Below are 21,266 nucleotides of genomic sequence, written 5' to 3'. Positions count from 1 at the left end.
TGCTGAAGGCTTGGAAGTGCAGCGCAGAAGACAGAGGGTGACTGGGAAGACGCGCGAGCGGGGCCGGCCGGCCGGCGGGTGGGGGAGGGGGAGGCGGGGGAGGCGGCTGAGTGGGCCTCTGGAGTGTGTGTGTCTGTGTCAGTGCGCGCGCGTGTGTGTGTGTGTGTGTGTGTGTATGTGTGTGTCTGGCGCCTGGCCAGGGTGATTTCCCATAAACCACATGCCCCCACAGCCTCTCTTAAAAGGCTGTGCCGAGGGCTGGCCAGTGAGGCTCGGCCCGGGGAAAGTGAAAGTTTGTCTGGGTCCTCTCGGCGCCAGAGCCGCTCTCCGCATCCCGGGACAGCGGCGCGGCCCTCGGCCGGGGCGCCCACTCCGCAGCGGCCAGCGAGCGAGCGAGTAAGCGAGGGCGGCCGACGCGCCCGGCCGGGACCCAGCTGCCCGTATGACCGCGCCGGGCGCCGCCGGGCGCTGCCCTCCCACGGTAAGCGGCGGCCGCAGCGCGGGGCCCGGGACAGGCTGGGACGGGGGCTCGGCGGCCAGGCGGCCGGGCGGCCGGGAGCTGCCAGTCGGAGCCGACAGCCTGGGCGCGCAGGCTGCACTGGCCTGGCGTTCCCGCCGCGGACCAACCGCCTTTGCGCACCGACTGGGCCCCTGGCGCCAGGGCGGAGGCCGGTGGCGGCCCTGCAGCTGCACCCCGACTGCCAGGCTTCCCTGGGAAACGGAGGGCTGCTCACCCCATTGCACGGAGGGGAACACTGAGCCACCTGCAGGCACGAGCCCCCGCTCAGCCAGGGTGCCCTGCCTCTCTCCGTACCCGCCACCACCAAGGCACGGGCAGAGTGGCTGTGCGCTGTGTGCCCTCCCCCGTGGGCACCTTCCTCATCGGCCACACACGTGCTTCCAAGGCCCTGCAGGGGAATGGGCGCTTCTGGGCAGGGAAAGTTCAGGGGGTCAACCAGATTATAGAACGCCAGGGCCTTGCTGGCAGAGGGACGGAGAGGGGCAAGCCACTGCTTGTTCCAGCCCACAGGCAGGAGCTGCGGAGGACTTGGGTGGCTGTTTGGGGGGGGCGGGGGCAGGGGACGTGGGGTGGGGGGACGGCAACAGCCCCTCGCTGGGGCTGCTTGGGGCTAGCTCAGAATCTCTTTTTCTTGCAAATTCTGGTTTCATCGGTTGGGGAGATTCTGGGCTTTGTGGTGGTTTATGGTGGTTTGCAGTGCTTGAGGAAAATGGAAAGAGGGTTTGGTGTTGCAGAGCTGTGTCCAGGGGCAGGGTCTGCTCCTGACTGTGCAGGGGATGCCCTTCCCTAACTGTGGCAGTAGCAGATGCAGCCGTAGAAAGTGAGCGCGGCACTGTTCATGACCAGTCAGTGGGCTCATAATGGGTTTGCTTCTGAGGAGTCCTAGAAGAAAATGAGAGGGGAAACCTGGGGGGGAAAGAGCAGAAAATTATTTGGGGGTAGAGGAGAGAGGGTTGCAGGTGAGGTGAGAGAGAAAGGGAAGAGTGGGTCCACAGAAAGAAAGTGCCCCACTGAGAGAGAGGAGATAGGGTTGAGAGGGGAAGGGAGAAGGGCTAGCCATAGGCAGGAAAGCAAAGCTTCAGGGCTGAAGGGGAGACCATGAGGAAAGAAGAGGAAGACAAGGGGGCTGTGTTTAGACAGGGGAAATCCAAGGGCCCGGTTCTGCCAGGTCTCTCCAGAGGCCTTGTTGAGGGGGAAGATGAAATGGAATAGGATAGGTGGCAGAGGAGGCTGGACAGCTGGACAGAGGTGTCCTGGCATCTCTGAGCCTGCAGCAGAGATTCCTTCTGAGGGCTGCTCCCCAGGCAGAAGCCAGGGCTGGGAGTGGGAGGAAGAGGCAGTCAGAGGAGAGCCTGCCCAGCCAGATGCAAGCCAGAGTGTTAACCCCCCACTGTCTGTCCAGATCCTCCTGAGGCAGAATGGAGGCCCCAGGTCCAGGGGTATCCCCTTTGGCCACCTTCGAAGTCAGCCTCTCATGTGGTGGCTGCACTCTCCCCACACTGATGCCTGAAATATCACCAAAGCCAGACAGCCCTTGGGGTTAAGCATTGCTCCCACCTTGCTCTCCTCCAGGGAGGTTGTCATCCTGAGCGGTCCCTTTCATACGCACCATTCACTCCAGACCTTGAGTGGCAGCCAGCCTGGGGTAGATACACCGTCTAGTGGCCCAGTTTCCTCCAATCATTCTTGAACCTAAGGTTCCTGAGAACCTGGGCCATTGTTCCCACCCAGGGCAACCTCCCCAACAGAGCTTGAAGTCCCCCCAGCCCCCATGACTGTCGTCACGTGCGCTGAGTGTGTGCCCTCCCTCGTGGGCACCTTCCTCATCGGCCACACATGTGCTTCCAAGGCAGCCTCTTCCACACTTTCCCTCCCTCAGATCGGCCAGGACCCTCACCGTCCCTGTGCTGAGTGGTATTAAACTGTCCTCTGCCTCTTCCTTCCATGCCTCCCACCCCTCTCCTGCCATCAGCTTCTCCCCATCTTTCAAGGGCTCACTGAGGTCCCTCCTCTCTGCAGTCTCCCTGGTCACCCAGCCAGAGCTGCCTTCTCCTCCCCATAAGAGCTGGCAAGCATTTGGGCTTTTGGTGATATGTAGATTAGCACATTGTTGTGGGCTGTTTCATAGCCTCCTTGTGTTTTTCCAGTGAGCAACTTATTTGCAGTATTTGTCTCAACATCTGGATTACTGAGGCAAAACCCAGAGTCCAGGATAGTGTCAACCCTCACCCTACCCTGCCAGCATTTCCCTGAATCTGGGGGCATCAGCTGCCAGGAGGCTTAGGAGCTCTCAGGAGGTGACCTCAAGCTGGAGAAAGAAAGCCCAAGAGTCCCTCTGCTTTTGGCTGAAGAAGGAGAGACCTAGGGCCAAGTGTAGGGATGAGGAGACCTCAGTGAAGAGAAGGAAGAGAGGAAGAGGAAAGACAGGGCATCAGGAGCCAGTCCCATCACTCTGGTGCTGAGCAGCTACTGGGCCAGGTGGGTGCTGGGAGAGAAGAGGGGTCTCAGAAAAAACTTCTCTGCCATGATAAGAGGTGGCTGGCTGGAGGCAAGGCCTGATGGTGCTCAAATAGGCAGGTGGCAGGCAAGAGATGGCCCGTTACTGGCACTGGTGCCTCTGATTAATCAGTTGGGCTCCTTTTGAAACACATACCCAGGGCTCCAAGAGGTCTCTGGCAAGGGATGAGTTCCAGTGAAACTGAGTTTGATCCCACAGTCTTTCCAGTGGCAGAGCCAGATCTGCATTGAACCAGGTGGGAGGAAGTGCTGGGCCCAGGGGAGGTGTCTCTGGCTTGCCATCTGAAAGCCGGTGCATGAACGTGAACTTGAGGGCAGTTCAAAAAGTGCTTGGCTCAGTGTTGATGTTACAGAGACAGAAAAAATGGGTAGATGCAAGTCCTGCCCTCGAGTTTCCTGTGTCATTAAAATTTAGACTGGTAGGCACACCATCTGTGTCACTATTAGTTCAATGTGTAGTTAGGTTTGGCTTAATCTGGGAAGGCTTCTTGTAGGTGACATTTGGGTTGTTTTCATGGTAGAACAAGGTTGTGCTGTGGCTGCTAGAAATCCTGGGAAAGCTGGATTTGAGGGATGCTGTATCCTGAGGTAAGGGGCAGAGCCTGTAGCATTGTAGGTTTGAGGCCTTTGTTTTTCTGCTGTGAGCAGGGCATGGGGATAACTGGGGAGAGTGAGGGCTGGGGAGAAATGACACCCTCTCTGTCACAGACATGGCTGGGCTCCCTGCTGTTGTTGGTCTGTCTCCTGGCGAGCAGGAGTATCACCGAGGAGGTGTCGGAGTACTGTAGCCACATGATTGGGAGTGGACACCTGCAGTCTCTGCAGCGGCTGGTGAGTGCGTGGCCATGCTGTATTCTACCTTCTCTCCACTGGGGAAATGGAGGCAGGAGCCAGGGAGCAGGTCAAAGAGAGCAGTTGCAGGCAGGAAAATAGGGCAGTGCAGGACATTGCTTGTGGTTCCCACTAGCTCCACCAGTGATGTCCTTCACTAGCCTTCCCAAAGTTAGGACCTCTGGTCTCCCCAGCTCTGAAGCCCTCTCTGACTCCCCTGCAGGCAGTGGATGGGGTGGGCTTCCAGCTGCTTGCCTGGGTTAGTGATTGCCCAGGAATATCAACCACTAATTCTGAAAAGGCTTCTGAGGTCTGCTGTCCCTCAGTGGGATGCCTCCTCTGGGAAGCTAGCCCAGGCAGCCTGCTGTGTCCAGATGTTGCGTCTAGCTCCTGGACTCTCATGTGTGGCGCCAGTCTGGCATCAGAGCCCCACCCAGATTTGGAGGGGAAGTGCTCACTTAACTCCCAGCCTTCCACCCTCACTTCCCTGGCTCTTGCCCATACCCTGAGGCTGGGATGGCCTGCTCGTCTAGGCCATGAAGGAGCCCGTATCTCATTCTAATCAGGCCCATACGTGGTCCACCCAGGCAGAATCAGGTTGCTGTCATGGCTGCCGTCCTGCTCACTGGGAATTTACCATCCCTCTGGCCAGCTAGGCAGGGTGGGGCCTCACTGGCTAAGGCCAGCTCCAGGGCCCTGAGCTTGGGGCCTGTGGGCTATGCCTTCCACCTCTCTTGCCCTAGCGCTACTTCTCCTGCATGTAGTTGCTGTAGCAATCCAAGGTAGACCAAGAGCCCCAGCATTCTCTGAGGCTTAAAACCCAGAACTGCTGCTCTGGGGCTAAAGAGGGCTTTAAGGGCATCCAGCTCCAACGCCTACAGATGTTCAGTCCCCAGAGCTTGTCCAGCCTCTGCTTGAATTCCTGCCATGACAGGGTGCTCACTACCTCCCAGGGAAGATTATATCCTATATTCTCCTATAGACATTTCTTTCTTAAAACAAATGGGCATTTGTCAGATTTCCTGGGGTGGCAGATGGAAGGAAAAGACTTGTTCTTCTACAGCCTTCCCCTGGGCATATGGAAGGCACTGATCTTCTCCTAGACTTGACTGTCTTTCCACATGTGGTTGGCAGGGATGAAGTTCAAACCCCAATGTATTCAGAAGTTAAGGTCCCCGTTCTGAAGAAGGCTGAGTTGAGCTGTAGGTTGCCCTGCAATCATTGGCCTGCTCTCTCTTACAGATTGACAGTCAGATGGAGACCTCGTGCCAAATTACCTTTGAGTTTGTAGACCAGGAACAGTTGGTGAGTGATAGCTGTTTACAAAATCCATGTACCAGTCTGCATGCAACTCCCAGGGTGGGGTGTGTGTGGGAACATGAAGGCAGCAGAATGCCTACAGCTGGAAAGGTTGAGAGTGTGAGGATCCACGGGTGCTCAACTCTGGGGTGCCAGTATCCAGGGCTCAAGTCCCCTGCCATTCCCTTCTCCTGGCTTGATACATAACAAACGCTCACTAGGTACCAAGCACTTTGCTAATTTAGTTCTGACAGTACCACTATGTGGTACACAAATACTGTTTATTATCCACAGAGAGGTGAAAGGAGCATAGCTAGTAGGTGGTAGAGGCCTGATTTGAATCCAGGAAGGTTGGTTGTAGGGCTTGAGGCAAATCAATACTTCTTCCAGGTCACATGCTTCGCTTAAGGATGTCACTTCTTTTCACTAGGCCAACCAGCAGGCAGGGAGGCAGTCCAGCCCTTCCTGGACTTGCCCCACACCCAGCAAGCCACCAAGTGCTGCTGGTTCTGCCTCTCAGCATCTCTGGGTTCTGTCTCCTCCATCCCTACCTTCACCCCTCAATCAGTTGCTTGGACAATTTCAGGAGCCTCCTAACTGGTCTCCCTGCTTTTAGTTCACTCTTCATCTTACCACTAGGGGGAATTTTCTGAAACGCCAACCTGCTGCCTTTACCTCACTCTCCCAAAACCATCAGGGGCCCCATCACTCCAGAAGAAAGCCAAGGTTGTCTAGCCTGGGTTACACCAGGTCTAGCCATTCTCCACCACATAAACCTGTACACCGCCTCTCCATTCCCTGCTCCTTCCTGCCTCCCATCTTTGCACAAGCTCTTCCCAATGACTGTCATGCCTTTCCACCTGCTCCCCCAGTCACTATTCCACATCTGTTCATCTTTATGCCTCATGCAAAACTGCCATGGTATCCAGAAGTTGCCCCTGTCTCTGAGCTTCCACACACCAGACCCATATGCACCTCTGTTAGTACTGGAGACCACCTCATGGTCCAAAGAATAGCCTCAGTATTTTATAGCCTCACTCACTCGCTTGCTCTAGCATTCATGCCTGAACTAGCATTTGCTAGGAACCTACTGGACTAGATGCTGGGGGTAGGGAGCTAAAGCAGAGTGGGTCTTCAAGGCAACTACCATCTCTTTAGGGAGACAAAACACAGAGGTTATCCTTTGTACCATGAGATAGTCTTCACCCCCCCTATATCCTGGAGGATTTGAAGGGGCCATATGGTAAAAGATTTTTGTGAAAGGAAGCCAAGAGGAAGACAGAAAGAAAGGCAGGGGGAGGTTCCCTGGAGCCCACCTTCCCTATGTACATCCATCCTGATTAAAACCTCATATTCCAGAAACCCAGAGAACTCTCTAATCAGAATCCACATTTCCTTCACTCTAACCCAGTCTCCAATAGTGCTAGATCCCAAAGAGAGAGAAAGACAGGCAAGCTGAGGGCAGCTTTCTCCTCGTTGCTGGCATGGTGTGGTCCCTCCCCTGGGGGAAGGGGGAGAGCAAGCTGCAACCCTCCATCTGCCTGGGGTTGGGGGTTCCCAGGCCACAATGGCCAGGCTATAAGCCTCAGGTTCCTGTTTTTTCAGAAAGATCCGGTGTGCTACCTTAAGAAGGCATTTCTCCTGGTACAAGACATAATGGAGGACACCATGCGCTTCAGAGACAACACCCCCAATGCCATCGCCATTGTGCAGCTGCAGGAACTCTCTTTGAGGCTGAAGAGCTGCTTCACCAAGGATTATGAAGAGCATGACAAGGTAGGAAGCCCTGAGGCCGGGAGCACTGAGTGAGGGCAGAGGGCGGCTACAGAGGCGCTGCTTGGTCCACAGGCACAGAGGACGTTTGCTTACCTCGCCTCATGCCGTTGCTTACTCACTCTCGTTCATTTGTCATCCCACCAACCTTTACCAGGCAGGAGGCACGAGGGATCATGCTGGGCCCTGACGATGTCATCATGAGCAACAAATACATGGTCCCACCCCATGCAGCTTATAGTCAAGTGAGCTTGGCAGCTGTTAAACAAACCATGACACCAGTCAATAGAATTACAAACTATAAGGACTGTTCATTCCAACAGCAAGCAGTTTTTGTGTGTCTCTTGTGTACCAGATACTGTTCTAGACACCAGGAAACAGCTGTGATCAAAACAGACAAAAATCCCCACATTCCTGGAACTTACATTTGGGGGTGGTGGTAGTGGTGGTGAGACAGTTAACAAAATATGTATGTAAAATATACAATATGTAGCATGGCAATAACAGCATTGGAGAAGAGTAAACCAGGGATGAGACGACCCGAAGGAGGTGGAGGAGTGAGCTGGGAACAAGAACCGTGAAGGGCTCAGGGAGAGCAACAGGGAACTCAGACTTCCATGGAGTTGGGAAGGCAGAGACAAGGAAGGCTTCTGAGTAAGCAAATATTGATTTGAGCTCCAAAGATGAGTAAGAGTTGAAAGTGGTAAGGCTAGAAGAACATTCTGGAACAGGAAAAGCTATGCAGAAAGCCCTAAGGTAAACAAACAGGAAAGTGCACATTCAGGGACCCAAAGGGTTATAAGCATGGCCAGAGCATGGGAAGTGCAGGAGGGAGAGGAGAGAAGGCAGAAGCCAGATCATGTGTGATTTTAGAGATGTGGGATTTTGTCTTAAGGGTGAGGGAAGCTGTCATGAACAGGATGTGGCTTACTCTCAGGTTATAAGACTGACCTGGTTGCTGTGTGGAGGATAAACCACGGGGCAGGAATGGAGGCTGGGAGACCAGCAGAAGGTGCGAGTCCAGGCTAGACGCTTGGACCAGGTGGTACAGTGAAGGTGGAGGCAAGTGGACTGGACATTTTCCCATGAGCTTGGGGGCCAGAATCAACAAGACTTGGTATGTGCAGTGGATGCGAGAAGCTGAGGGAAAGGAAAAGCCAAGGATGGTTTTTGTCTTGAGCACCTGGGTATTCCAATGATGCTGAAATGGGGATGATCCATGGGCAGAGCAGGTTTGAGGGAAGACAGTTCAGTCTGGGGCACAGCAGACGTGAGGTGCTCATGAAATGGTGAGTGGAGACATTGAGCAGGCAGCTGGGTGTGCGGGTCTTCAGTGTGACCGGCAATGCACAGATCTATGAGGCATGGGGGTTCGGCTTATCTGTGAAGCCATGGGACTGGACAGCACAGACACTGTGAGAAGAGAAGCAGGCCCAGGAACCCAGCATTTGGAGGGCAAGCAGAGGACAGCGGACCTGGCAAGGGGCAGCCTGAAGGTGGGAGGAAAAGAGGGAGAGTGCAGAGTCAAGGCACTAGGTTCCAAGATGGAAAAAGGGATGGAATTTCATAAAAGAGGGTTGAGAAATCAAGCAAGGGGAGGGCTAAAATTATCCATTGGATTTGGCAACGTGTCACAGGTGCCGGATCAGGGTGAATAGAAAGGAAGTAGAGACACCACTGTGGAAGAACTTGGATCCGAATGGGGGCAGGAAAAGAGATATAGCTGGAGGGAGTGTGTGATTGAGGAGGACTTTTTGTTCTGTTTTTGTTGTCATTGTTGTTTTGAGACAGGGTCTTACTCTGTCACCCAGGCTGAAGTTCAGCAGTGCAATCACGGCTCACTGCAGCCCCAACCTCCCAGGCTCAATTGATCCTCTGACTTCAGTCTCCTGAGTAGCTGGGACAACAGGCACACCCCACTATGCCCAGCTATTTTTTGTAGAGACAGGGTTTCACCATGTTGCCCAGGCTGGTCTCAAACTCCCAGGCTCAAGCGATCTGTCTGCCTTGGCCTCCCAGAGTGCTGGGATTACAAATGTGAGTTACTGTGCCTGGCCAGGAAAACATTTTCAATAAGACAGGTACTAAATCTGTGATTTTCTAACATTAAGATTCCTGAGAATCACTTGGAAATATGTTGAAAATGCATATTCCCAGACACACCCCTAGACAGTCTGATATACTGGGTTTAAGAGTGGCTCCAGGGCCGGGCATGGTGGCTCATGCCTCTAATCCTGGCACTTTGGGAGGCCGAGGCAGGTGGATCACCTGAGGTCAGGAGTTCAAGACCAGCCTGCCCAACAGGGTGAAACCCCATCTCTACTAAAAATACAAAAATTAGCAGGGGCTGGTGGCGTATGCCTATAATCCCAGCTACTCGGGAGGCTGAGGCAGGAGAATCGCTTGAACCAGGGTGGCAGAGGTTGCAGTGAGCCAAGATCAAAACTTCATCTAAAAAAAAAAGTGACCCCAGGAATCTGCATCTTAAGCAGCTGTCCCACTGATGATTCTGACCCCCTTGGATGTTCACCCATAGACGGGTGTGAATGCTGTGGGGCAGGCTTCAGGAGAGAGGGTGGGTGAAGCTGGAGGAGCTAGCTCCCATCAAGTCTCCGGAGAAGACAGTGGGAGGTATTCGGAGCTCCTGAGGGAACTCAGAGTGAGACTCCATCAAAAAAAAAAGTTGGGCATAGTGGGGTGTGCCCAACTCTAGCCATCTCAGCTCACTGCAACCTCTGCTTCCCGGGTTCAAGCGATTCTCCTGCCTCAGCCTCCCGAGTAGCTGGGATTTCAGGCACGTGCCATCATGCCAGGCTAATTTTTGTCTTTTTAGCTGGGATTACAGGCACGTGCCACCATGCCCGGCTAATTTTTTTCTTTTTAGTAAAGACAAGGTTTCACCATGTTGGTCAGGCTGATCTCGAACTCCTGACCTCATGATCAGCCTGCCTCAAACTCCCAAAGTGCCAGGATTAGAGGCATGAGCCACCGCGCCCGGCCTATCTGGTAAACAGTTCTTAAGAGCTGACTGTGCACAGGCCAGGGGGATGCAGCGATGCCTTCAAGGACTTCACAGCTTAGAAAAGCCCATGGTTCTTCCCTGTGAAGCTCAGTTTAAGGAAAAACTTGGTATTTGTGAGTCAGTGGCAGTTAGGCCCTGGATGAAGCTGTGGGCATGCATGGCATGGCCTTGTGTGAAAGGAGAGGTGGGCCCAGGAGTGAACCCTGAGGGATAGCAGCATTTGGACATCAGGAGGAGAAGGGGAGCTTGGTAAGGAGACAGAAGGAGCAGCTTGAGAGGTGGGAGAAGACTCAGGATGATGCAGCTTCTCAGAGTTCTAGTAGGTGTAGGAAGCCGGGGCCCCTTGGGCAGCACAGAAGACAGGCTGGGACCTCCTCAGCCCTCCCGCCAAGACACACCAACGCCAGCAAAGGACCCACAGGCCTGGCGGCTGCCTCGTTCCCTTCTCCACACTGCAGCTCGATGATTTTTCTCAAACTGAACGCTTACCATGCCACCGCCCACCCATAACACCCCTTCAGATGTTTTCCCTTTGCTCTGTGGACAAAACTAAAAGTTCTGGGCTTGGCCCACAAGGCCCTCAAGACCTGGCGCTTGCTAACCTCTCTCCTTTTGCATCTCTTGCCATGCTCCTCCTAGATGGTAGTGCTGCAGCCACGCCAGCCTTCTTTTAGTCTTTGGACCTTTCATGCATTTTCTTGCCTCAGGACCTTTGCACAGTCTGTTCTTGCAGCCTGGACAGCTCTCTGGAATCCCATCTCTTTCCTGGTTAACTCTTGCTCATCTTTTAGTTGATTCCTTGGGGAAATTCTCCCTGAACACTTGTTTTGTTTCCCTTGTTGCACACCATCGGATGACCCAGTACTTCTTCATAGGACTCATTGCACTTGTAACAATGTGTTTAGTCCCTGCTGGACTCAGTGTCCAACTCAGCCAGGAACCACCTCTCTCTTGTTCATTGCGTGATTCCCAGATAATTACCATATGCCTGGCACATAAACATGTGTTGAATGGGTTGGTGAATAAATGACATATCTCATAACCTCAGGACTCATTCTGCTGCAAACCAGGGGAAAGGGGAGGGAGGAAACAAAAGGGAAAAAGAAGACAGATGTGAGAAAGGCCAAGGGAATTTGACAAACAAGACGGAGACATGGGGCCAATGGTCATGCTCACAAAAGGGGGCCCTGATCTCCTTCCAGGCCTGCGTCCGAACTTTCTATGAGACACCTCTCCAGTTGCTGGAGAAGGTCAAGAATGTCTTTAATGAAACAAAGAATCTTCTTGACAAGGACTGGAATATTTTCAGCAAGAACTGCAACAACAGCTTTGCTGAATGCTCCGGCCAAGGTAAGCATGGCAGGGGCCAGGAAGTGTGTGGGGGTGGTGGCATATGGAACGGGGATTGGGAGGTGAGATGTGAAGCTGGGGGGACCCCTGGGGAGGCAGCCTGGCTGCTACTTGTGTTCCTGTATGCATGAATGTGCTTGTTCCGTGTACATATGTGGCTTCACGTGCCTCTGGTCCTGGGCACATGTCTTTTCTGATATGTGTGTGCATGCACACCTACTTCTGTCTGCATGTGGCAGCGTCAAGAAGGATCATGCTGGTGCCTTGGGATTAGAGAGTGGAAATGGGAGCCTGTCTTGGGAGCCCTGTAGGTATGGAAGCTTTCCCCACTGGCTCTGCAGGCTGACTGAACATGTGGGGGGTTCTGTGGAGACAGCTGACACCCATCTGGGAGTCAGGGCCCTTGCTCCAGGAGCTCTGCTGCGAATCACCATGATACCCTGGCTCCCGAAGTCCCCAGGATGCCTTGGGCGTTCCCTCAAGGGACAAGGCTGGATTTGAAGTCTGAGCATCATTGGAACTCCCAGGGCTGGCTCAGCTGCATACATGTGTACACTGCGTGTCCTCGTCTCTGCGTCTCGTGCCACACATGCCCTCCTACATTCAACCTTGCTTCCCAAGGCAGGGTCTAGGGCCCTGCAACCTGCCAGTGGCCAAGTCTGGTCTCGTTGCTTCAATCCCAAGGCTTCAAGACTTGGCTGCATTCTAGCCCCAGCTTGTTCCTGCCTGGGGCTGTGGCTGTGGCTGTGTGGCTCCTGGCTATGCATGAAACCAGTGTCTTTGGGGCTTGAAGTTGTCTTGTGTTGGTCTGGAAGGCAACTGTTCAACCTCCTGACCTGCTGCTGCTCACCCCTAACTTGGCCTGTGGCCAGTGGGTACCCTGCATGGGCTGTTCTTTTATCTTCCTTCTCCCCTACCCCCAGTGTGTACATCTCAACCCTGTTCTTTGTCACTGCCCATAAGACCCTGCATATGGCACCTTCCCTGTGTCATGAGCACCCACTCTAGTCCCATCCTCTTCTCAGCTCCAGGGCTGAGCTAGGAGATGAGGGCCCCCCAGACTCATATTCCCCTCTTGCCCCGCTCTAGGAAAGCTGTGCTGGAGGCTAGTGACTCTATCTCCTCCCCATCTTTCTCTCTCCCTCTCTCTATGGTTCTTTCAGATGTGGTGACCAAGCCTGATTGCAACTGCCTGTACCCCAAAGCCATCCCTAGCAGTGACCCGGCCTCTGTCTCCCCTCATCAACCCCTCGCCCCCTCCATGGCCCCTATGGCTGGCTTGACCTGGGATGACTCTGAGGGAACTGAGGGCAGCTCCCTCTTGCCTGGTGAGCAGCCCCTGCGCACAGTGGATCCAGGCAGTGCCAAGCAGCGACCACCCAGGAGCACCTGCCAGAGCCTTGAGCCGCCAGAGACCCCGGTTGTCAAGGACAGCACCATCGGTGGCTCACCACAGCCTCGCCCCTCTGTCAGGGCCTTCAACACCGGGATGGAGGATATTCTTGATTCGGCAATGGGCACTAACTGGGCCCCAGAAGAAGCCTCTGGAGAGGCCAGTGAGATTCCTGTGTCCCAAGGGACAGAGCTTTACCCCTCCAGGCCAGGAGGGGGCAGCATGCAGACAGAGCCCGCCAAACCCAGCAACTTCCTCTCAGCATCTTCTCCACTCCCTGCATCAGCAAAGGGCCAACAGCTGGCAGATGTAACTGGTACCACTTTGCCCAGGGTGGGCCCCATGAGGCCCACTGGCCAGGACTGGAATCACACCCCCCAGAAGACAGACCATCCATCTGCCCTGCTGAGAGACCCCCCGGAGCCAGGCTCTCCCAGGACCTCACCACCACGCCCCCAAGGCCTCAGCAACCCCTCCACTCTCTCTGCTCAGCCACAGCTTTCCAGAAGCCACTCCTCGGGCAGCGTGCTGCCCCTTGGGGAGCTGGAGGGCAGGAGGAGCACCAGGGATCGGAGGAGCCCCGCAGAGCCGGAAGGAGGACCAGCAAGTGAAGGGGCAGCCGGGCCCCTGGCCCGTTTTAACTCCGTTCCTTTGACTGACACAGGCCATGAGAGGCAGCGCGAGGGATCCTCCAGCCCGCAGCTCCAGGAGTCTGTCTTCCACCTGCTGGTGCCCAGTGTCATCCTGGTCTTGCTGGCTGTCGGAGGCCTCTTGTTCTACAGGCGGAGGCGGCGGGTGAGCAGATCCCCATGAGGAAGAAGAGGGCGTCCCTTAGGGCAGGGGCAGAGCCTGGTGGGGGTGCAGGTGAGGGGGACAGCTTGGTTGTGGCCTGAGTTCTTCAGACGCAGAGAGATAGGGGCTGGCTCAGCACAGAGGATGAGAGGTGGAAATTGAGGATTGCTTCGAGAATGGGGAAGGCTCAAGCTATAAGGTCAATGGGAAGGGAGTGGAGCAGAAGGGAGCGGGAGAGAATATTCTTGGGCTGACAGCAGGATGACATCCAGACAGGCAGGGAGCTGGAGGAGGAGAGCAATGCTGTGTGAGTGTGTCAGGGCGGGCGTACACTGGGAGTTCTGCAGAGCCTGGGACAGGAGGACCGATAGGGAGCAGCCTGCAAGGGCGTGGGGAGAGGAGAGGGAACACCATCAGCAGAGAGACCTCACAAATCTCCCTTGGGCCTCTGGCTGATCCCCACTTTTGGGAAGCTGGAAGGACTCTTGCAACTCTCTCATAAATACCTGGGGCAGCCCTTACTGGGGATGGGGCCACCGTCCCCCCACCCTCCCCCGGCTCCTCAGTGAGATGCTCTTTCCTGTCCTCAGAGCCGTCAAGAGCCTCAGAGAGCGGATTCTCCCTTGGAGCAGCCAGAAGGCAGGTGAGAGCTTGAGGTGGGGCTCTGGGAGGCACTGGGGGCCTGGCTTGGGATCTGTTTCCCCTCTTCGTGGTGGTGGGGCTCTCCTGCTTGCTCTGAGGAAATGGAGCTGCGGAACAGGATGGGGTAGAGACGGTCTTCTCTCCTTTCCCAGATATCTGGGCTTTTTCCTCATTTCTCCGTAGAGTTAGACGGTTCTGGGATTTTTCAATCTGAGAGGGCCTAGAGCATGTGTGGGGCTTAGGGGTGAACTTACGGGGTCCCCTTACTCCCCTGCTCCTGCTGATGTCTAATGCCAGTGCTGTGCTCTGCCTACAGCCCCCTGACTCAGGATGAGGACAGACAGGTGGAACTGCCAGTGTAGAGGGAATTCTAAGGTAAGATTCTGATTTTGATCTCCACTCCTAAAACTTAGCTATACCCTTTTCCAGTCACCCTCACCTGTTGGTGACACCAATTCCCCTGAGACCCCCACACTGACTCCCTTGCCTCTCTCCAGTTCCCTTTCTATACATTGCCAGCCAGGTCCAGCCACCATCTCCTTTCCAGGTCCTCAGCTATCCCCCTGCCCCTCCATTCCATCCACCGCCGCTGAGGCCAGGGACTATTACCTCTGCACTGGGCTTCTAGTGTTGCTGCCATCTTTGACCTCAGAGCAGCTAAACCCCCTTCTTCGTATGTGGCCTTTATAAGGTCTTTATCCACCTGAAGAATCTTCAGTAGCTCTGTGTGGCAGCCACTGCAAGCCCTATATTCTTGGCTTGGCTGCCAAGACCCTCCAACAGCAGCTGCTTGCCAGATCGCCCCCACACCACCAGTTGACCCTCCTCCCCAGCCGAGGACTGTTCTGCTTCCTTGCTTTTAGGATCATGTTGACATAGAACCTGAGTCTTGGAAGGGCTCTCAGGGGTCATTTGGCCCTGGGTCACACCCCAAAGGGACTGCCCCTCTCCATGTCCCCAACAGGCAGCCAGCCAGCTGACTGTCACACACTCCCAGTTCCAAGCCAGCTCCCTGCCTAGCCACAGCCCGTGCCATCTTCCAGTCAGACTGGGAGAAATGTCTTCCTCATGCGAGGCAAAACTGGCTTCCCTGCCCCCTCCATACTGCTCCTCCCTCCTGTTCTCATGAAAGCCCTCAGATATTTCAAGTCAGGTATCCATGTCCCCTTTGAGAATTCTCTAAGCTAAGAATGGCCAAGTCCCTCAAACGTTCCTTATATGATATGGTTTTCAGACCCCTCACCATCCTGGACACACTCGTTTGTCAATGTCCCTCTGAAAATGTGGCGCCCAGCCCCGGACACAGTACTCCAGATGTCTGACCAGCTCAGAGAGAGTACAGTGGGACTGTTACCTTCCTTGATATGGACAGTATTCTTCTATTTGTGCAGATTAAGATTGCATTAGTTTTTTTCTTAACAACTGCATCATACTGTTGTCATATGTTGAGCTTGTGGTCTATTAAAACCCCTAGTTCCGTTTCCCATAAACCTCTGTCAAGCCAGACCATCTCTACCCTGTACTTGGACAACTTAACTTTTTTAACCAAAGTGCAGTTTATATTCACCTTTGCTAAAGCCACCTTGTTGGTTTCTGCCAATCACCTGAACCTATTGAAGTTGTTTGAAATCCTAATTCTGTCGTCTCTGTAGCCCTCCCTTTTGTGGCTCCTGCACATTGATGAGTGCCTGTTGTTGTCCTTGCCCATGTTGTTGATGTAGCTGTGACCCTATTGTTCCTCACCTCTGGCCCCCCCAACCCCAGCTGGCGCACGTCTTCCCCCTCCCACCCAAGCCCACAGCCAGCCCATCAGGAAGCCTTCCTGGCTTCCCTACAACCTTCTGACTGCTTCTTTCAGTCATGCCCCTCCTGCTCTTTTGTATTTGGCTAATAGTATATCAATTTGCACTTATTTGGATGTTGTTTTCATATTTTTTAAATCTTATTTTATATGTATGTGTACATTCCACATCCCTAAGATTGTAAGCCCCTTGAGGGCAGGAACTGTCTTCCACTTTTTTTGTGTTTCTTTTTCCATCCTGGGTTCTACTACAGAGAGGGCCTCTCCACATTTGCCAAACATGAAATAAATATTGACTGACTGGCTTCAGGGCTGACTCACGGACTGACCCTGGCCAGCTGTCTCTAACTGACCAGCCTCTAGCTGACCAGTTAACCAGCTAACTGACTGACTCTGACTGACTGGCTGACCAGCTGGCTGGGTGAATGACTAACCAACCAACTATCTTGGTAACTGGCCAGCTGTTGCTTGGGGAGCCCATTGAGCAACTGACTAGCTGATTTCCTGACTAATTGGCTGGTTGGCTGACTAGCTGGGGTGGCCGAGTCAAGTTTCCAGTCACACTCTTTACCAAGTGCAAGCTAGCGCTGCAGGGCTCTCCCATGTGTGGAGTGACAGGTCTGGGCCCTTTCTAGAGAGATAAGGAATTTGGCAAATGCTCAAAACCAGGGGAACCTATTTAGACAAGAGCCAGCAGTAACAACATATCTAGAATCCTGGGGTCTACCTTGTCAGTGGGGTGGGCTAAGATGGGCGAGTGGGTCAGCTGGGGAACTGGCAAGACTGTGAAATGACCCAGGCCTCCTCAGAACTGGTGGTGGCTGGTGGCTCAGTGCCACGACACCCTTCCCACTGGTCGCCTGTCCCCCAAACCCCTTGCCGTGGTCTTGGCCCTCTGTCCCATCCCTCTACGTGCCCACCCTCCTTTCCCCACTTGCTTATTCTCAGGCCCGTCCCAAGCTTTCATTTTCCTCCCTTCAAGATTTCACTTGGAGAGGGAACCTGGGGCAAGGGGCTACATCCAGATCTCACTTGGCCCAGCAGGTCCAGCCCTAAGGTGGTCTCCAGGCCAGGCACCAGTGGCCTTGGAGAGATTGAGTGCCAGCCCCTAGACTGACTGCTGCTCTGATGGAAGAAGTGAGAGAGGGAAACAGAGGCAGAGACTGAGATAGGGACTCAGAGCCACAGAAAATGCAGACACCAGCACCTCAGCCCTAAGCAGCTAGGAGATGGGGCAGCAGGCTAGAACTTGCCCACTGGGTCCTTCTCCCCTCCTGGGCCTTAGCTGGGCCTGTGGCCTGGCTGTACCCATCATGGCTCATGTCCAGTTTATGGTTCCCCTTCTTTCCCTCTGGAGCATGGGAATGGGCAAGGAGCCAGAGGCTGTGGTTCCATCTTCCCTCCTTACCCAGTAGGGCCTATGGATGTTAGGGAGGGAGGCTCCACACAAGGTCCAAAGTCAAACTGTTGGATGGGGTCCAGGGGATTTCTGCTCTGGGAACAAAGCGTCCTGAGGATGCTGGGCAAGGGACAAGGATGGGGGTGGAGCAGGAGAGGGCAAGGCCCTGACTCCCATGGATGATGCAGGAGGCAAGGCCCTCGGCCCATCCAGGAGGGGCTGGGTTGCTTAGGGGTCAGCATGCCAAATGGCAGTGTGGGAATTTCCTTGTCCCGGCACTACCTCTAGACTTTTCCTCTCTGGCCCAAGTTCTTCCTCTTCAGCTAGCTCTGCCCGACTGTCTTGAACATCATATGTGATGCCCCTCTGATGAATGCTGTGGAGGTGGAAATGAAAGATTCTTCTTTGCTAGTGTTAGCAGGAATCACCTTTTGTTCACTGGGCCAAGACCAATGAGATGACCTTGCCTGAGGAGGGGTCCAAAGACATTCAAGTGCCCGCTTCGCTCCTCATCAGAGCCCTCTGCTTGAGGAGTAACCCCTCTTCCCAGCCTTGCCCAGACCTCTCCTGGGCCCTGTTATCTTCCACTGAGGCCCTGATTCCCCAGGAGGAGATAGGAGGTGAGGCCAGTTTGGCCAGAGGCCTGGGCTGGTGCCAGAGAAAGCCGCCTGCTCTCTCTGTGGTGTCTGGAAAGGCTAGGGAAGGGAGGAAAGGAAGTCCCGCCTGCAACACCGCCAACAGCCCACAGGAATGCCACACCTCCCAACCCATGTCCTCAACGACCCTCCCCGCACTCCCACTCTGCTGACTAGCCTTTCCTTCTCTCCCACAGCTGGACGCACAGGACAGTCTCTCCGTGGGAGGAGACATTATGGGGCGTCCACCACCACCCCTCCCCGGCCATCCTCCTGGAATGTGGTCTGCCCTCCACCAGAGGACCGGACCAGAGCAGCCAGGCTAGGGCCCCTCTGTCTCAACCTGCAGACTGTTGACTGAGAGAGGCCAGAGGATGCTCCCCATGCTGCCACTATTTATTGTGAGCCCTGGAGGCTCCCATGTGCTTGAGGAAGGCCGGCGAGCCCGGCTCAGGACCCTCTTTCCTCAGGGGCTGCACCCTCCTCTCCCTCCCCTCCATGCCAGCACCCAGGCCAGGGACCCATCAGCCTGTGGTTTGTGGGAAAGTAGGGTGGACATTGAGGAGTGAAAGAACCCTGCACCCAGAGGGCCCGCCTGGTGCCAAGGGATCCCAGCCTGGACAGGCATGGACCTGTCTCCAGAGAGAGGAGCCTGAAGTTCACAGGGCGGGACGGCGTCGGCTTGATTTCCCGTAAAGGTGTCAGCCTGAGAGACGGGAAGAGGAGGCCTCTGGACCTGCTGGTCTGCACTGACAGCCTGAAGGGTCTACACCCTCGGCTCACCCAAGTGCCCTGTGCTGGTTGCCAGGCACAGAGGGGAGGCCAGCCCTGCCCTCAGGACCGGCCCGACCTGCCAGTGATGCCAAGAGGGGGATCAAGCACTGGCCTCTGCCTCTCCTCCTTCCAGCACCTGCCAGAGTTTTAGCGGGAGGCCAAGCAGAGGCTCCCCTCATGAAGGAAGCCATTGCACTGTGAACACTGTACCAGCCTGCTGAACAGCCTGCCCCCGTCCATCCATGAGCCAGCATCCATCCGTCCTCCACTCTCCAGCCTCTCCCCAGCCTCCTGCACTGAGCTGGCCTCACCAGTCGACTGAGGGAGCCCCTCAGCCCTGACCTTCTCCTGACCTGGCCTTTGACTCCCCGGGGTGGAGCGGGGTGGGAGAACCTCCTGGGCTGCCAGCCAGAGCCGGTCTTTAGGCTGTGTTGTTCGCCCAGGTTTCTGCATCTTGCACTTTGACATTCCCAAGAGGGAAGGAACTAGTGGGAGAGAGCCAGGGAGGGGAGGGCACAGACAGAGAGGCTGCAGGGCGAGCTCTGACTGAAGATGGGCCTTTGAAATATAGGTATGCCCCTGAGGTTGGGGGAGGGTCTGCACTCCCAAACCCCAGCCCAGTGTCCTTTCCCTGCTGCTGACAGGAACCTGGAGCTGAGCAGGTTATCCCTGTCAGGAGCCATGGGCTGGGCTGCATCTCAGCCCCACCTGCATGGCACCCAGCTCCCATCCACTTCTCACCCTTCTTTCCTCCTGACCTTGGTTGGCAGTGATAACCTCCATCTCTCACCCACCCGTCTACCATCACCTCTAACCAGGCAAGCCAGGGTGGAAGAGCAATCAGGAGAGCCAGGCCTCAGCTTCCAATGCTTGGAGGGCCTCCACTTCGTGGCCAGTCCGTGGTGGTGGCTCTGAGGCCTAGGTAACAGGCGACAGGGTTGCCAGTTGCCCCTGGGTTCCTTTGTGCTGCTGTGTGCCTCCTCTCCTGCTGCCCTGGGTCCTCCACTGAGAGACCCTACCCTGCCTGGCCACTGGGCCCGTGACTTTCTCTTCCTGCCCAGGAAAGTGAGGGTCTGCTGGCCCCACCTCCCCTGTCCTGATGCTGACAGCTAAGGGAAGGGCAGTGAACTTGCATATGGGGCTTAGCCTTCTAGTCACAGCCTCTATATTTGATGCTAGAAAACACATATTTTAAAATGGAAGAAAAAAAAAAAACAAAAAAAAAGGCATTCCCCCTTCATCCCCCTACCTTAAACATATAATATTTTAAAGGTCAAAAAAGCAATCCAACCCACTGCAGAAGCTCTTTGTGAGCACTTGGTGGCATCAGAGCAGGAGGAGCCCCAGAGCCGCCTCTGGTGTCCCCCCAGGCTACCTGCTCAGGAACCCCTTCTGTTCTCTGAGAAGTCGAGAGAGGACATTGGCTCACGCACTGTGAGATTTTGTTTTTATACTTGGAAGTGGTGAATTATTTTATATAAAGTCATTTAAATATCTATTTAAAAGATAGGAAGCTGCTTATATATTTAATAATAAAAGAAGTGCACAAGCTGCCATGTGAGTCGTGGGAAAGTTGCTTTTGGGGTGTGGGTGGCAAACATCAGGGTGGGTGGGCAGCAGTTGCTGGATGAACCCCAGCTCAGAGAACCTTTTTCCACAAAACACAGGGGAGGAAGGTTCTCTCCAAGTTTCAGTCTTGTTACCAAAACCTCCTGTATTTTTTTTTTTTTTTTTTTTTTTTGAGACGGAGTCTCGCTCTGTCACCCAGGCTGGAGTGCAGTGGCCAGATCTCAGCTCACTGCAACTTCCGCCTCCCAGGTTTACGCTATTCTCCTGCCTCAGCCTCCCAAGTAGCTGGGACTACAGGCGCCGGCCACCTCGCCGGGCTAGTTTTTTGTATTTTTTAGTAGAGACGGGGTTTCACCGTGTTAGCCAGGATGGTCTCGATCTCCTGACCTCGTGATCCGCCCGTCTTGGCCTCCCAAAGTGCTGGGATTACAGGCTTGAGCCAATGCGCCTGGCCGACCTCCTGTATTATTGCTGTCCCAAACACATTCATCTGCATATCTGGTCGTATTGGGCAGAAAGTGGCCAAACCCCAGGCCTGGTCACCGGCCCCTGCTCCTGCCCAGCCTAGGAAAATGGCTGGTTGGGCTCTGTCCAAGGACCCCGGGGGCCTGTGAGGATAAGGCTCCTTGACCGTTGAGCCCTGCTGACCAGGGCAGAGGGAGCTGGCTAGGTCCTTGCAGGCTCTGGGATGAATGAGTCCTGTTTCCAGGCTGCGAAGTGAGTGTGTTTAGCGGGGGAGAGCCAGGAGTCTGTGTGAGGGCCCTCGTTCGGGCTTGACCTTCCTACTGGAGCTGGAGAGGAGACTGAGGGTGTGGCTTTCCGTGGGGAGAGGGGTATTAGGCAGGGCCAGAGGAGTTGAAGGCCCAAACATACACCCTGGGCAAAGCTATGACAAGAGGGGCCTCTCAATCCCTGAGGGTGTGGTAGACAGCTTTGGATTAGTGGTTCC

At 54.8% G+C, this 21,266-nt stretch overlaps 1 protein-coding gene across 4 annotated transcripts; it reads left to right on the top strand.

The window, feature by feature from the left end:
* The first annotated feature begins 267 nt into the window (after positions 1-267).
* On the top strand, positions 268-20,302 carry CSF1 (colony stimulating factor 1). 4 transcript variants are annotated; one of them, XM_028830580.2, is made up of 9 exons: positions 268-481; positions 3,746-3,868; positions 5,111-5,173; positions 6,773-6,943; positions 11,165-11,312; positions 13,370-13,500; positions 14,088-14,140; positions 14,456-14,514; positions 18,172-20,302. In XM_028830580.2, the coding sequence occupies exons 1-8, from the start codon at positions 443-445 to the stop codon at positions 14,499-14,501; spliced, it is 774 nt and encodes a 257-aa protein (XP_028686413.1). In that variant the 5' UTR covers positions 268-442; the 3' UTR covers positions 14,502-14,514; positions 18,172-20,302. The 4 variants fall into 4 exon arrangements, with proteins under 4 accessions (XP_028686413.1, XP_028686403.1, XP_028686409.1 ...); XM_028830570.2 differs by having other exon boundaries at positions 12,476-13,500; XM_028830576.2 differs by having other exon boundaries at positions 12,476-13,500; positions 15,374-19,948.
* The last annotated feature ends 964 nt before the right edge of the window (positions 20,303-21,266 follow it).

Source organism: Macaca mulatta, chromosome 1 (genome assembly GCF_049350105.2).
Source record: "Macaca mulatta isolate MMU2019108-1 chromosome 1, T2T-MMU8v2.0, whole genome shotgun sequence".
NCBI lineage: Eukaryota > Metazoa > Chordata > Mammalia > Primates > Cercopithecidae > Macaca > Macaca mulatta.
This window is presented reverse-complemented; position numbering and strand designations above follow the sequence as displayed.